The sequence below is a fragment of the Hypanus sabinus genome, chromosome X1 (assembly GCF_030144855.1).
Source record: "Hypanus sabinus isolate sHypSab1 chromosome X1, sHypSab1.hap1, whole genome shotgun sequence".
In the NCBI taxonomy this organism is placed as follows: domain Eukaryota; kingdom Metazoa; phylum Chordata; class Chondrichthyes; order Myliobatiformes; family Dasyatidae; genus Hypanus; species Hypanus sabinus.
Genome location: NC_082738.1, coordinates 13,230,661 through 13,246,506, shown reverse-complemented (window position 1 = coordinate 13,246,506; position 15,846 = coordinate 13,230,661). Strand labels below are relative to the sequence as shown.

The window sequence follows — 15,846 nt, the reverse complement described above, 5'->3', positions numbered from 1 at the left end:
TGCTGCGTTCCAGCAATACTTTATGTGTGTGTTAGTCTGGTGTATGCAGGGAAACCTAAAAGACCCTCACCTTCCACTTTTTCATCTCACATCCTGCAAGCTCAGGCCAGAGCACAGGTCCAAATAATCCACGTCTGCTGAATGTGGAGGCCATCACAGACAAGGCCAATGTTATGTGGTCACATGCACATAGACAAAGAGACGGACAAACTACAGACTATTTGGTGTCTCCTTCTTTAAGTTAAATTTATTTTACTTCACAATGAGGTGTTACCTCCTGAGTTTGCCATCCACAATCCACTTGTTCTTCCGAATGTTGGCTCTTTGGTACAGGTTTTTATCGATTTCCCTGCAGCAAGTTAAAACAGAGAGGCGTGATTGAATAGCAAAGCAATTTGAATATGTATTAATCCAATCGCAAACAAGAGAAAATCTGCAGATGCTGGAAATGCTAGATATGGCAAAGTTATTTCCAATGGTATGGGAGTGTAGGACAAGAGGACACAGCTTCAGGATTGAAGGACATCCATTTAGAACTGAGATGCGGAGAAATTACTTTGGTCAGAGGGTGGTAAATCTGTGGAATTTGTTGCCACAACTGGCTGTGGAGGCCAAGTCATTGGGTGCATTTAAGGCAGAGATAGATAGGTTCTTGATTAGCCAGGGCATCAAAGGGTATGGGGTGAAAGCAGGGGAGTGGGGATGACTGGAAGAATTGGTTCAGCTCCTGATTGAGTGGCGGAGCAGACTCGATGGGCCAAATGGCCTACTTCTGCTCCTATATCTTGTGGTCTTATGAAATCGAACCAACACACACAAAATGTTGGAGGAACTCAGCAGGCCAGGCAGCATCTGTAGGAAAGAGTACAGCTGACATTTCGGGCCGAGATCCTTCAGCAGGATTGGAGAAAAAATGCTGAGGAGTAGATTTCAAAGGTGGGGGAGGAGGGGAGCGAGAAACACAAGGTCATAGGTGAAACCGGGAGGGGGAGGGGTGAAGCAAAGAGATGCAGGGCTGGAGAAGGTGGTGGGAGAAGACAGAAGGCTGTGGAAGAAAGAAAAGGTGGGGGGGAGGAGTACCCAAGGGAGGCAATGGGCAGGCAAGTAGGTAAGGTGAGAGGGGGGGAAAGGGGATGGGGAATGGTGAAGGGGGGGTGGGGGAGGAAAACGCATTACCAGACGTTCAAGGAATCAATGTTCATGCCATCAGGTTGGAGTCTACCCAGATGGAACACAAGGTGTTGTTCCTCCAACCTGAGTGTGGACTCATCACGACAGTAGAGGCCATTGGATTGTTTTACGTAGTCTCGTGTAGCCCTGAGTTGTCTCACATAGTCCGGTGTGGTTTTGTGTTGTTTCATGTATCACCAGGGTCCTTTAGGAACGTTGTTTCGTTTTTACCGTCTACTGTACCAGCAGTTTGTGGTCAAAATGACAATAAAAAGCGACTTGACTTGATTGACGTATCGGAATAGGAATGGGAAGTAAATTAAAATGGGTGGCCACTGGGAGATCCCGCTTCTTCTGGCGAATGGAGTGTAGGCGAAGCGGTCTCCCAATCTACATTGGGTCATAGACCCTCCACCTTCACCATTCCCCATCCCCTTTTCCCTCTCTCACATTATCTCCTTGCCCGCCCATCACCTCCCTCTGGTGCTCCCTTCTCGGCCTGAAATGTCAACGGTACTCTTTTCCATAGAAGCTGCCTGGCCTGCTGAGTTCCTCCAACATTTTGTGTTGAATGTGTGTTATACATGTTGTCTCTGAATTCCCCTTTTCTTAATTATGTGTTTCCTTTTAGCTTGATCATTCCACTCACTGGTTCAGAGGACAAGGCACTTGACAAAGTTGCCCCCTACCAAGACCGTAGCCTAGGCCAACTCAGCCCTTCCTGTCTCACCAGAGACAGATTAACTCCTTTGATTTCCTGCTCAGATCAGTTCTTCATCTCAAATATCTTTGCACCATCTCATAGATAGAGGAAAACGAGTGGAGATTTGATAGAGAAATTTTGATACAAAATTAAGAGCGGTATAGACTGGGTAAATGCAAGCATGCTTTTCCTCATTAAGGTTGGGTGAGACTAAAACTAGAGATCAGAAGTGAGTGAAAGGTGAAATATTTAAGGGGAACCTAAGAGGAACTTCACTCAGATGATGGAGCATGTGTGGTACAAGCTGCCAGTGGAAGTGGTAAATATGGGTTCAACTGTGACATTTCAGAGAAGTCTGGATAAGTACAGTGGTGCTAGAAAGTTTGTGAACCCTGTAGAATTTTCACTATTTCTGCCTAACTATGACTTACAATGTGATCAGATATTCACAAAACTAGATAAAGAGAGCCCAATTAAATAAATAACACAAAAAAAACCATTATATTTGCTCACTTATTTATTGAGAAAAATGATCCAATATTACATGTATTTGTTGGAAAAATTATGTGAACCTTTGTTTTCAGTAACTGGTGTGACCTCCTTGTACAGCAATAACTTCAACCAAATGTTTCTGGTAACTGTTGATCTGTCCTGCACATCAGCTTGGAGGAATTTTAGGCCGTTCCTCCTTACAAAACTGCTTCAACTCTGGGATGTTGGTGGGTTTCCTTGCATGAACTTGCCTCAGGTCCATCCACAATATTTCTATAGGATTAAGGTCAAGACTTTAACTTGGCCATTCCAAAATGTGAATTTTCTTCTTTTTAAACCATTCTGGTGTTGATTTACTCTTGTCTTTCGGATCATTGTCTTGCTGCATTATCTAACTTCTATTCAGCTTCAGGTAACGGACTACTACACTGACATTCCCCTTAAAATACAATTTTGAATTCATTGTTCCCTCAACAATTGCAAGCTGTCCAGGCCCTGAGGCAGCAAAGCAGCCCCAAACCATGATGCTCCTTCCACCATGCTCTCCACAGTTGGAATGAGGTTTTGGTGTGCACTGCCCTTTTCCCACCAAACATAGCAACGTGCATTTCTGCAAAAAAATTCAACTTTTGTCTCATCTGTCCACAGAACACTGTCCCAGAAGTGTTATTCTTTTGCAAACTTGAGACGTGCAGCCATATTTTTTTGGAGAGCAGTGGATTCTTCTGTGGTGTCCTTCCATGAACACCATTCTTGTTCAGTGTTTTTCTTATAGTGGACATGTGAACAGAGTTCATGAACTTCAGCAAGTTCTAGAGATTTCTGCCGGTCTTCTGCTATTACCCTTGGGTTCTTTTTCACCTCCTTCAGCATTGCACGTTGTGCTCTTGATGTGATCTTTGCAGGATGCCCACTCCTAGGGGGAGTAGCAACAGAACTGAGTTTCCTCCATTTGTAGACAATTTCTCTTACTGGGGACTGATGAACACTCAGGTCTTTAGAAATTATTGTGTAGCCTTTTCCAGCTTTGTGCATCTCTACGATTCTTCATCTAGGGCCCTCTGAAAGTTGTTTTGATCGAGGCATGGTGAACATAAATAGAGCTTTATTGAGAAGAGCAGGCTCTGTCAGTAACCTGACTTTGTGTGCCTTTTTATAAGGCAGGGCACCTCTACAGCCCACACATCCAATCTCATCTCATTGATTGCAATACCTGACTCTAAATAGCTTTTGTAGAAGGCATTATCCCAGGGGTTCACATAATTTTTCCAACAAATACATGTGATATTGGATCACTTTTCTCAATAAATAAAAGTATAATTTTTGTTATTTATTTAATTGGTTTTGGACTTATGTGAAGATCTGATCGCATTTTAGGTCATATTTATATAGAAATAAAGAAAACTCTACAAGGTTCACAAACTTTCTAGCACCACTGTACATGGATGGGAGGGATATGGGGGGCTATGGTCTAGGTGCAGATCGATGGGATGGGACAAGGCAGGATAACAATTTGGCACGGACTAGATGGGCCAAAAGGCCTGTTTCTACGTACAACTATCAAGCAACTGGTAGATTGACTGGCCACTGCAAATTACCACTAATGTGTAAATGAGTGGCAGAATCTGAGTCAATGGAATATGCAAAGAATAATATGGGATTAGCGTTGGATAAATGTCAATAGGTGGTTGATAGTCGGCATAGAATTGGTGGGATGAAGGGCCTGTTTCTACGCCACATCTCCATACGGCTAACGGGCCAGGCTTTTGTTTTTGGTGCTTTAGCAGTCCCTGCTGGAAGGGAGGCTCACTTACCTTACGACAAAGCTGTTCTCCAACAACTCATTGACCAGGAAGGCCAGCACCGACGCCTTTTTCTCGGAAGAGTGCGCCTGGAAGGATTTGCTCTTCAGACCTCTACATAACTCCGCTTCCACACCATACGCTTCTAGGAAAATCCGCAGCACTTCTGACACGTTATTCCTGGTGATTTGAATGTCACGGATTCGCTCCCTTAGAAGTGTAACTGACTAGTAAAGAAATAGATTAGTTATTATTTGCTGTGAACTTCAGAGCTGTCGAAAGAAACAGCAGATGAAGGCAACATAATTTATTTATAAGTCAAGGTATTTGCCAGTCCAACATCACAACAGTGCAACAAGGTTCTGCTATGAAGGGTCTACACAGAGGGATAACACGTGGGGTGCATGAAAGGCAGGGAAAATGGGTGACATGGAGACTAACAGCGTTTGGAGAGTGCTTTATACAGGGCTGCACATAAGCTAGCACTGGACCATACACAGAATAAAAGTCTGCTTCCAACGGATTGCAGTATTTAGTATACATTACGAGTAAAGACAGAGGAAAAGGGATATTTATGACATGTCGGTCCACAGCCGCCAAGAGGCCACTCAGGCTGGAGGAGCAGAACCTCACATTCCAGCCAAATAGCCTCCAACCTGATGGCATGAACATAGATTTGTCTAACTTCCAGTGATTTCTCCTCCCTCCCCCTTCTCTTTTTCCACTTCACAGTCTGCTTACACTCGCACCCCTTCTCTTCTCCTCACCTACCCATCACCTCCCTCTGGTTCCTCTCCTCCTTCCCTTTCTTCCACAGTCTACTGTCCTCTCCTATCAGAATCATTCTTCTTCAGCCCTTTAACTCTTCCACCTATTACCTCCCAGCTTCTTAACAAAGAATACAGCACAGTACAGGCCCTTCGGCCCACAATGTTGTGCCAACCCTCAAACCCTGCCTCCCACATAACCCTCCACCTTAAATTCCTCCATATACCTGTCTAGTAGTCTCTTAAATTTCACTAGTGTATCTGCTTCCACCACTGACTCAGGCAGTGCATTCCACGCACCAACCACTCTTGAGTAAAAAACCTTCCTCTAATATCCCCCTGGAACTTCCCTCCCCTTACCTTAAAGTCATGTCCCCTTGTACTGAGCAGTGGTGCCCTGGGGAAGAGGTGCTGGCTGTCCACTCTATCTATTCCCCTTACCTTATTCCCCCCACCCCCTCCCACAGCCACCCAGCTTCCCTCTCACCTATCACCTGCCAACTTGTACTCCTTCCCCTCCCACCAACTGGCTTCTGCCCTCTTCTTTCCAGTCCTAATGATAGGTCTCAGCCCAAAATGTCGACTGTTCATTCCCCTCCACAGATGCTGAGTTCCTCCAGCACTTCGTGTGTGTTGCTCCTCCCTCCCCATTTTCTCAAGATTTCCAGCATCTGCAGATTTATTTCCTGTGGGGTTCTAGCCCTCTCACAGTCAACGGGCTGGTTAGTGTAGAGAATGTCCGCCGTTCTGTTCACAGTCCCACACTGAGGTGCTGTTGCTCTGAAGGATAATCTTCCAGCCCCTTCTCGTTTTTCTAATGTTGAAGTTGATGAAAGGTGCCATTCCATTCCTTTGCCCCCTTCCTCTGGAGGGGCTTTGTGAGTACTGGCTAACACAAGAACAACACCTCTCATGCATGAACATTTCTCAAGGTGCTTCAGATTAGTGTTACTGGTAACAGAAGGACAATTCAGAAAATGTCAGTTGCATATGTGACAATTCAAATCAGACTGCTTTTGGTTTATATTTGACACTCACACATCATACGTCTGCATTTAACCTGGGAGCAGGGATCATCAGAGGTAGATTTTAAAGAGATTGAAGCACACCCAGGGGAGGAAGTGTGGTGTTGCAGGTAAAGAGGGTGGGTGTTGTATTCAAGGCCAGTGTTAAAGGAACAGAGTTTGTTTGCAAAATGGGAGAACTGTGGGGCTGGCTGTTACAGAGCTTGCAAGGAGATTTGATGCTGTGATCTGGAAATTCCCGGGAAGAATAAGCATCACCTTTTCTTCTCAATACCCTTCATCATTTAAAAACTCCATCAAATCCCCTCATAGTCTTCTCTGCATCTGTGCAAATCAATGTCTCAAGCCCCTTCTAGAAAGGGCCAAAACTGCCCATGCAATCCAGCTGTGCCCTAACCATCATCTTCTGCAGACTCATTAATCGTTTTTATCACTGACTCTCATATGCCTCTGTTTCTAAACTGCCCACAGACCGCCAGAGAATTATGCCTCTGAATCTCTAGGTCTCTCTGCTTATTCAGATGACCCACCCACCTCATAGTGAGTGTACATTCCTTGTCCAAATACATTATCTCAAATTCCTCTACACAAAACAGATGGGCCACAAGTCAAGCAACAAACACACAAGCAATGCTGGAGGAACTCAGCAGGCCAGGCAATATCCATGGAAAGAGTAAACTGTCGATGTTTTGGGTCGAGATCCTTCAACAGGGTTCTGATGAATGCTAGAGCCTGGAATGCCGACTGTACTTTTTTCCATGATGCTGCCTGACCTGCTTAGATTCTCCAGCATTTTGCAAGTGTTGTTCAGGTTTCCAGTATCTGCAGATTTTCTCTTGTTTGTGCTAGGGCCACATGTCTATGAACTGAACCCTTTCTCCTTGAATTTCAAGCCCTCTGAGCTACATCCATTAGTCCATTTTTCCTGTCCATCAACTAATGTTCTACCTTTGTCTCTCGAGTTCCCCTTGTGTGACAGTGTGACAGACTACAAGGCATTCAGCCGTGCTTTGGGCTCCATACCTGGTACTGATTAGGCAATCCTGGATTAACTACTGCAATGTCGAGTAACTTAATAAGCAGGTCCTGGATAATGCCCACTGCATCTCCGACGTTCAGCAGGCCTTCCTGGAGCGTTTTCAGGGTGGGCATGTCTTTGAGAACATTGAAGCCTAACACCTTGCCATAGGTGTGCAGAAACTCAAACACTGTGAGACAGTCGGAAAAGGCACGGCCTGAAAGAACCAGGCCTGCAATGCGCTTAAACTCTGGCAGAGGCTGCAAACAGAAAAATGCCAGGGGTGAGGATTATTTTACTGGAGTTGCACACACTCTGTAGCAAAATCATTATAGCACTTGTTTCCATACTAATAGTCACGTGGAGTAACATTAAACAGGTACCTTCCTTCAACATGGTTCTTCCAGCCCTGAATCTCCCACAGTGTGACGCTCTCTTGGTATTGCCCTTCCCACAGTGTGACCCTCCCTCGGTACCGCCCTTCCCACAGTGTGACCCTCCCTCGGTACCGCCCTGCCCACAGCATGACCCTCCCTCAGTACCACCCCTCCCACAGCGTGACCCTCCCTCAGTACCACCCCTCCCACAGTGTGACCCTCCCTCAGTACCACCCCTCCCACAGCGTGACCCTCCCTCGGTACCGCCCTTCCCACAGTGTGACCCTCCCTCGGTACCACCCCTCCCACAGTGTGACCCTCCCTCGGTACCGCCCTTCCCACAGTGTGACCCTCCCTCACTTCCGCCCTTCCCACAGTGTGACCCTCCCTCGGTACCGCCCTTCCCACAGTGTGACCCTCCCTCAGTACCACCCCTTCCACAGTGTGACCCTCCCTCAGTACCACCTCTCCCACAGCGTGACACTCCCTCGGTACCGCCCTTCCCACAGTGTGACCCTCCCTCACTTCCACCCTTCCCACAGTGTGACCCTCCCTCGGTTCTGCACTTCCCACAGTGTGACCCTCCCTCGGTTCTGCACTTCCCACAGTGTGACCCTCCCTCGGTACCCGCCCTTCCCACAGTGTGACCCTCCCTCGGTACCGCCCTTCCCACAGTGTGACCCTCCCTCACTTCCGCCCCCACAGTGTGACGCTCCCTCGGTACCGCCCTTCCCACAGTGTGACCCTCCCTCGGTACCGCCCTTCCCACAGTGTGACCCTCCCTCACTTCCACCCTTCCCACAGTTTGACCCTCCCTCGGTTCTGCACTTCCCACAGTGTGACCCTCCCTCACTTCCGCCCTTCCCACAGTGTGACCCTCCCTCGGTTCTGCACTTCCCACAGTGTGACCCTCCCTCGGTACCGCCCTTCCCACAGTGTGACCCTCCCTCACTTCCGCCCTTCCCACAGTGTGACCCTCCCTCGGTACCGCCCTTCCCACAGTGTGACCCTCCCTCAGTACCACCCCTTCCACAGTGTGACCCTCCCTCAGTACCACCTCTCCCACAGCGTGACACTCCCTCGGTACCGCCCTTCCCACAGTGTGACCCTCCCTCACTTCCACCCTTCCCACAGTGTGACCCTCCCTCGGTACCCGCCCTTCCCACAGTGTGACCCTCCCTCACTTCCGCCCCCACAGTGTGACGCTCCCTCGGTACCCGCCCTTCCCACAGTGTGACCCTCCCTCGGTACCGCCCTTCCCACAGTGTGACCCTCCCTCACTTCCACCCTTCCCACAGTTTGACCCTCCCTCGGTTCTGCACTTCCCACAGTGTGACCCTCCCTCACTTCCGCCCTTCCCACAGTGTGACCCTCCCTCGGTACCGCCCTTCCCAGTGTGACCCTCCCTCGGTACCACCCCTCCCACAGTGTGACCCTCCCTCGGTACCCGCCCTTCCCACAGTGTGACCCTCCCTCGGTACCGCCCCTCCCACAGTGTGACCCTCCCTCGGTACCGCCCCTCCCACAGTGTGACCCTCCCTCGGTACCACCCAACCCACAGTGTGACCCTCCCTCGGTACCGCCCTTCCCACAGTGTGACCCTCCCTCACTTCCGCCCTTCCCACAGTGTGACCCTCCCTCGGTACTGCCCTTCCCACAGTGTGACCCTCCCTCAGTACCACCCCTTCCACAGTGTGACCCTCCCTCAGTACCACCTCTCCCACAGCGTGACACTCCCTCGGTACCCGCCCTTCCCACAGTGTGACCCTCCCTCACTTCCACCCTTCCCACAGTGTGACCCTCCCTCGGTTCTGCACTTCCCACAGTGTGACCCTCCCTCGGTTCTGCACTTCCCACAGTGTGACCCTCCCTCGGTACCGCCCCTTCCCAGTGTGACCCTCCCTCGGTACCGCCCTTCCCACAGTGTGACCCTCCCTCACTTCCGCCCCCACAGTGTGACGCTCCCTCGGTACCCGCCCTTCCCACAGTGTGACCCTCCCTCGGTACCGCCCTTCCCACAGTGTGACCCTCCCTCGGTACCGCCCTTCCCACAGTGTGACCCTCCCTCACTTCCACCCTTCCCACAGTTTGACCCTCCCTCGGTTCTGCACTTCCCACAGTGTGACCCTCCCTCACTTCCGCCCTTCCCACAGTGTGACCCTCCCTCGGTACCGCCCTTCCCAGTGTGACCCTCCCTCGGTACCACCCCTCCCACAGTGTGACCCTCCCTCGGTACCGCCCTTCCCACAGTGTGACCCTCCCTCGGTACCGCCCCTCCCACAGTGTGACCCTCCCTCGGTACCACCCCTCCCACAGTGTGACCCTCCCTCGGTACCACCCAACCCACAGTGTGACCCTCCCTCGGTACCCGCCCTTCCCACAGTGTGACCCTCCCTCGGTATCGCCCCTCCCACAGTGTGACCCTCCCTCGGTACCGCCCTTCCCACAGTGTGACCCTCCCTCGGTACCGCCCTTCCCAGTGTGACCCTCCCTCGGTACCACCCCTCCCACAGTGTGACCCTCCCTCGGTACCGCCCTTCCCACAGTGTGACCCTCCCTCGGTACCGCCCTTCCCAGTGTGACCCTCCCTCGGTACCGCCCTTCCCACAGTGTGACCCTCCCTCGGTACCACCCCTCCCACAACGTGACCCTCCCTCGGTACCGCCCTTCCCACAGTGTGACCCTCCCTCGGTACCGCCCCTCCCACAGTGTGACCCTCCCTCGGTACCGCCCTTCCCACAGTGTGACCCTCCCTCGGTACCGCCCTTCCCACAGTGTGACCCTCCCTCGGTACCGCCCTTCCCAGTGTGACCCTCCCTCGGTACCGCCCTTCCCACAGTGTGACCCTCCCTCGGTACCGCCCTTCCCACAGTGTGACCCTCCCTCGGTACCGCCCTTCCCACAGTGTGACCCTCCCTCGGTACCGCCCCTCCCACAGTGTGACCCTCCCTCGGTACCGCCCTTCCCACAGTGTGACCCTCCCTCGGTACCGCCCTTCCCACAGTGTTACCCTCCCTCACTTCCACCCTTCCCACAGTGTGACCCTCCCTCGGTTCTGCACTTCCCACAGTGTGACCCTCCCTCGGTACCGCCCTTCCCACAGTGTGACACCCTCTGTACCACCCCTCCCACAGTGTGACCCTCCCACGGTACCGCCCTTCCCACAGTGTGACCCTCCCTCACTTCCGCCCTTCCCACAGTGTGACGCTCCCTCGGTACCGCCCTTCCCACAGTGTGACCCTCCCTCGGTACCGCCCTTCCCACAGTGTGACCCTCCCTCACTTCCACCCTTCCCACAGTGTGACCCTCCCTCGGTTCTGCACTTCCCACAGTGTGACCCTCCCTCACTTCCGCCCTTCCCACAGTGTGACCCTCCCTCGGTTCTGCACTTCCCACAGTGTGACCCTCCCTCGGTACCCGCCCTTCCCACAGTGTGACCCTCCCTCGGTACCGCCCTTCCCACAGTGTGACCCTCCCTCGGTACCGCCCTTCCCAGTGTGACCCACCCTCGGTACCGCCCTTCCCACAGTGTGACCCTCCCTCAGTACCACCCTTCCCACAGTGTGACCCTCCCTCGGTACCGCCCTTCCCACAGTGTGACCCTCCCTCGGTACCGCCCTTCCCACAGTGTGACCCTCCCTCGGTACCGCCCTTCCCACAGTGTGACCCTCCCTCGGTACCGCCCTTCCCAGTGTGACCCTCCCTCGGTACCGCCCTTCCCACAGTGTGACCCTCCCTCAGTACCACCCTTCCCACAGTGTGACCCTCCCTCGGTACCGCCCTTCCCACAGTGTGACACCCTCTGTACCACCCCTCCCACAGTGTGACCCTCCCACGGTACCGCCCTTCCCACAGTGTGACCCTCCCTCGGTACCGCCCTTCCCACAGTGTGACCCTCCCTCACTTCCGCCCTTCCCACAGTGTGACGCTCCCTCGGTACCGCCCTTCCCACAGTGTGACCCTCCCTCACTTCCACCCTTCCCACAGTGTGACCCTCCCTCGGTTCTGCACTTCCCACAGTGTGACCCTCCCTCGGTTCTGCACTTCCCACAGTGTGACCCTCCCTCGGTACCCGCCCTTCCCACAGTGTGACCCTCCCTCGGTACCGCCCTTCCCACAGTGTGACCCTCCCTCACTTCCGCCCTTCCCACAGTGTGACGCTCCCTCGGTACCGCCCTTCCCACAGTGTGACCCTCCCTCACTTCCACCCTTCCCACAGTTTGACCCTCCCTCGGTTCTGCACTTCCCACAGTGTGACCCTCCCTCACTTCCGCCCTTCCCACAGTGTGACCCTCCCTCGGTTCTGCACTTCCCACAGTGTGACCCTCCCTCGGTACCCGCCCTTCCCACAGTGTGACCCTCCCTCGGTACCGCCCTTCCCACAGTGTGACCCTCCCTCGGTACCGCCCTTCCCACAGTGTGACCCTCCCTCGGTACCGCCCTTCCCACAGTGTGACCCTCCCTCAGTACCGCCCTGCCCACAGTGTGACCCTCCCTCGGTACCGCATGGAATAGAACTTGGAACTCAAATCCCTGAAGTGGGACTTGAGCTTAAACCTCCTAACTTGGAAGTTAGTACTGCCGACTTACACTGTCTGGCGTGATACTCACCTGGATGGAGCTGAATGGCAGCAGTTTCATGCCATGGTCTTTAATCCAACTAAAGGAACCAGGTGAGCATAAGAACAGGCCTTGGGTACCCCCTCACACATTTCACTGACAATACACCAGGATTCACCCTCCCCCTTTTTAAGCACGTGTCAGATCCCTATACAGTGAAATGGCTCCATGACACTGACTACCTGAGGGACACATTTTGGAAATGTGACCTTTGTGGGGAAACTATATATGGCGTTTTAAGATTGCTAGCATGGACCCTTCCTTTGACAGTTACTTTGTGATCCCTCTTTGCTTTGAATGCCTACCTTGAGATCTCTCAGATACAGATCCTCAGTGGGTTTCCTCATCTCATGCAGGAGCTGCAGTCTCTGTTGCTTCACTTTCTGCTGCCTTTTTATCACCTTCTCCTCTTTCATCCTGTTTGCCTTCTGCACCTTACTTGGCCCCTGCTGGAAAGGAGGCAAAATTGGCAGGGTTTTTCACTTTGCTGAGGGTGCTCGTGCTGCGCACACGTGGAGAACATTAGCCAACTGTACTGCCCTCCTGTTGTTACCCCATTTGAGATCAGCAGAGGGCCTGGAAGCCCTTGAGTTCTGGAGCTTTGCTGCAGGCTGCACTTACTAACTGACCCATCAGGTGAATCAGATAGCAAAGTGGCACTTCCTCATGGATAACCTTTTACCAATGTGCAATATCACTTGCCAATTTACTGGCACAAGACCATTAGACATCAGAGCAGAATTAGGCCATCTGGCCCATTGAATCTGCTCCGCCATTCAATCATGGCTGATCCTTTTTTCTATCTCCTCCTCAACCCCAGTTCCCAGCCTTCTCCCTGTAACCTTTGATGCCATGTCCAATCAAGAACCTATCGATCTCTGCCTTAAATACACCCAACGTCCTGGGCTCCCCAGCTGCATGTGGCAACAAATTCCACAAATTCACCACTCTTTGGCTAAAGTGATTTCTCTACACCTCTGTTTCGATTGGACGCCCCTCTATCCTGAGGCTGTGCCCTCTTGCCCTGGACTCCCCCACCATGGGAAACATCCTTTCCACATCTACTCTATCTAGGCCTTTCAACATTCAAAAGGTTTCAATGAGATCCCCCTCATCCTTCTGAGTTCCAACGAGTACAGACCCAGAGCCATCAAACGTTCCTCATATGATAACCCTTTCATTCCTGGAATCATCCTTGTGAACCTCCTCTGCACCCTCTCCAATGCCAACACATCTCTGCTAAGATGAGGGGCCCAAAACTGTTCACAATTCTCGAGGTGAGGCCTCACCAGTGCCTTATAAAGTCTCAGCATCACCTCCTTGCACAGCTAGGGGCAGCAAGGGACATGAATGGATCAGTGGTATAAACCAATCACAGCCTAATTAAGCAGGGCCAATGGGGCTGAATCGCCTCATTCTGTTCCCCTTCAGCTTTCAAGGGGAATGGAAACCAACAGATCTAAATTTTACCACTTTAAACTGTGTGTCAGGACCTGGCCGACACAGGTTCGGTTCTAGTAGGAGTTTTTTCTGACCCAGTATATATTCTGATGTCAGTTTGACAGTTCACTGCACAGGTTGGCCTTGCAAGCTCCCTGTAAACACAGCCCATTACCGTCCATTACCATTAAATTAGTTATATTTCCAACATAGTCAGGTCTCCAGGCAACTGCATTGAAAACCCACACAAACACATTTCATGCAGGGCTTTTAGCAGCTGTTCAAGTGGAAGCAGGCCCTTACTCCCAGTTAGTTGAGCTACACTTAAAACTACCAGCAGACCCTTGCACCTCCTGTCCCCCTGCTGACTAAGCGCTAATAAGGCTTTGACAATGGTTCCGGTTTCAAATACCTTTTGCTTCAATTTATTCATCAGTGCTTTCAGTATCTGTGTCTCTTTTGGATTCAGAACAGCTAGAAGTTAAATCACAAAGAGAACCAGATTAATCAATCAATTTCCATTCTCTTGCAACCAAACTAACCATAAAAATACTTTGGCTGGTTGAGCAGGGTTGGGCCGGTTGAGCAAATTCAGCTCTGGCACAGTGGAGTTGGGGGGGGGGGGGGTTGGGCCGGGGTGTGTGGGTCAGTCACCCGTATAAACTGGGTAACATGCCCTTGAACTGAAAAGCAAACTGCTCCCAATGCAACAGGTCCATATGGGGTGCAGGAACGGGGAAAGATTGGCCTTCAATGCTCGGGTGGGTATTTAACCTACTGCCTGCCCTCGAACAGTGTCCCCCTGCTGCCAGCTTGTAAAGGGAGGAGGGGCCACATCCAATAATCTCTCCTTCCAGCAGAAAATAATGCAGATGAATGCGATAAAATGCGAGCAATGCCAATGGAGTAAAATTTATTATTTAGTTAATAATTCATCTATCTGTGCACGCCGTATCTTAATTCAGTTTAAGATAGTACACAGGGCCCATATGTCCAAAGATAAATTGGCGCATATTTTTCATAATATAAGCCCTATTTGTGATAGATGTAATGCAGAAGTGGCTACTCTAACCCATATGTTTTGGTCATGTGTAAGTTTAAATAATTTTTGGAGGGATGTATTTAGAATATTATCTAAAGTTATAGATATGGATGTTCAACCTAATCCACTTACAGCAACTTTTGTGATTATTCTGGAGGAAGCAAGCAAAGTGTCTGCTTCCGCCCAACATGTGATAGCTTTTTCAACTTTACTGGCTAGGAGAGCTATTTTGCTGCACTGGAAAGAATCTAACCCACCTACTGTTTTCTATTGGCTCTCCTCCATCATGTCACGTTTAAGCTTGGAGAAAATTAGAAGCCGGACACTTGATACATCTTTTGATTTTGAACAAGTCTGGCGACCCTTTATTCAATATCTTCACATGATTTAATTTATCTTTATTTATTTATTTTTCTTTATTCTCTTTGGAGAATATCCTTGTCCATGAAGGTTCGGAGATGACTGGAAGGATGTGTTTTTTTCCTCTCTCTTTCTTTTTTAAGTTTATCCTCATTTGGACTGCCCAATCTTTCTTTTTCTTTCTTTTTTTTTCTTTCTCTCTTTTTTGTTTTAGTTTAGTTAATGGGGTTTTTCCTTCTCTATCAATAAAATTTCCAATCTTTTTTTTTTACGATTGCTATGAAGAGTTGTAATTTCTCTCTGACCATTGTATATATACAACAGCATAATATATTACCTATTTGAGTTTGATATTATATGCTTTTTGTCTTTAATATTGCTGTTTATATGTCTTTTATATTATCTACTTGTTAAACTCCTCTTTCGATTTGTATTTGTATATTCTTTATTTGAAAATCAATAAAAAAGATTGAAAAATGAAATGAAAATGTGAGCAATCTTTTAACAAGAACATAGCATTTAAGCCTAATTATGGAATCACCTATTCATGGGGTAAAATGCTGCACAATAAGGTCCATTATTGAGAGTCCTGAGGGATTTTCTCTGCAGTCATTCCTTCAGCCTCATAAATGAGCATTAGTCCAAGAGGATAAGCCAGAATCAGCCCTACGACTGGCACATTAAAGCCTTATTTCACAGGAGTTTATGGACCAGCAACCAGAAAACGGGCATCAGTTGGCGTCACTAGGGGCAATATTGAGGCAGACAGCTATGCACTCCCAGTGCAGTGGCTTACAGAGGCACTTGTGATTGAAGATGACACAAATACTCAGGATTTCCATCGACAGATGGGATCTTTAGAGCACGGTCCAAACATAAAAACTCTTTCGCCACCAAAATATCCTTGCTTACCATTTATCTTTTTTCCCCCAATAGTAATGAACAGTTTGTAAGTTAAAAGCTTCAAATCTTGCCATGTACCTGTGGGTGTCTCTGTCAGACCTGCATCCGAGATCACTGATGAATAGGA

At 50.0% G+C, this 15,846-nt stretch overlaps 1 protein-coding gene across 1 annotated transcript in view; it reads right to left on the bottom strand.

Annotated features, from left to right (window-relative positions):
* Positions 1-15,846, bottom strand: part of LOC132384591 (bromodomain adjacent to zinc finger domain protein 2A-like) — a 181,792-nt gene that overhangs the window by 89,124 nt on the left and 76,822 nt on the right. The window contains exons 11-15 of the mRNA XM_059955810.1: positions 13,827-13,888; positions 12,280-12,423; positions 6,983-7,237; positions 4,180-4,394; positions 275-349 (exon numbers count right to left, since the gene is read on the bottom strand). Of these exons, the coding sequence (XP_059811793.1) occupies positions 275-349; positions 4,180-4,394; positions 6,983-7,237; positions 12,280-12,423; positions 13,827-13,888 (751 nt within the window). The remainder of the gene's footprint in view (positions 1-274; positions 350-4,179; positions 4,395-6,982; positions 7,238-12,279; positions 12,424-13,826; positions 13,889-15,846) is intronic.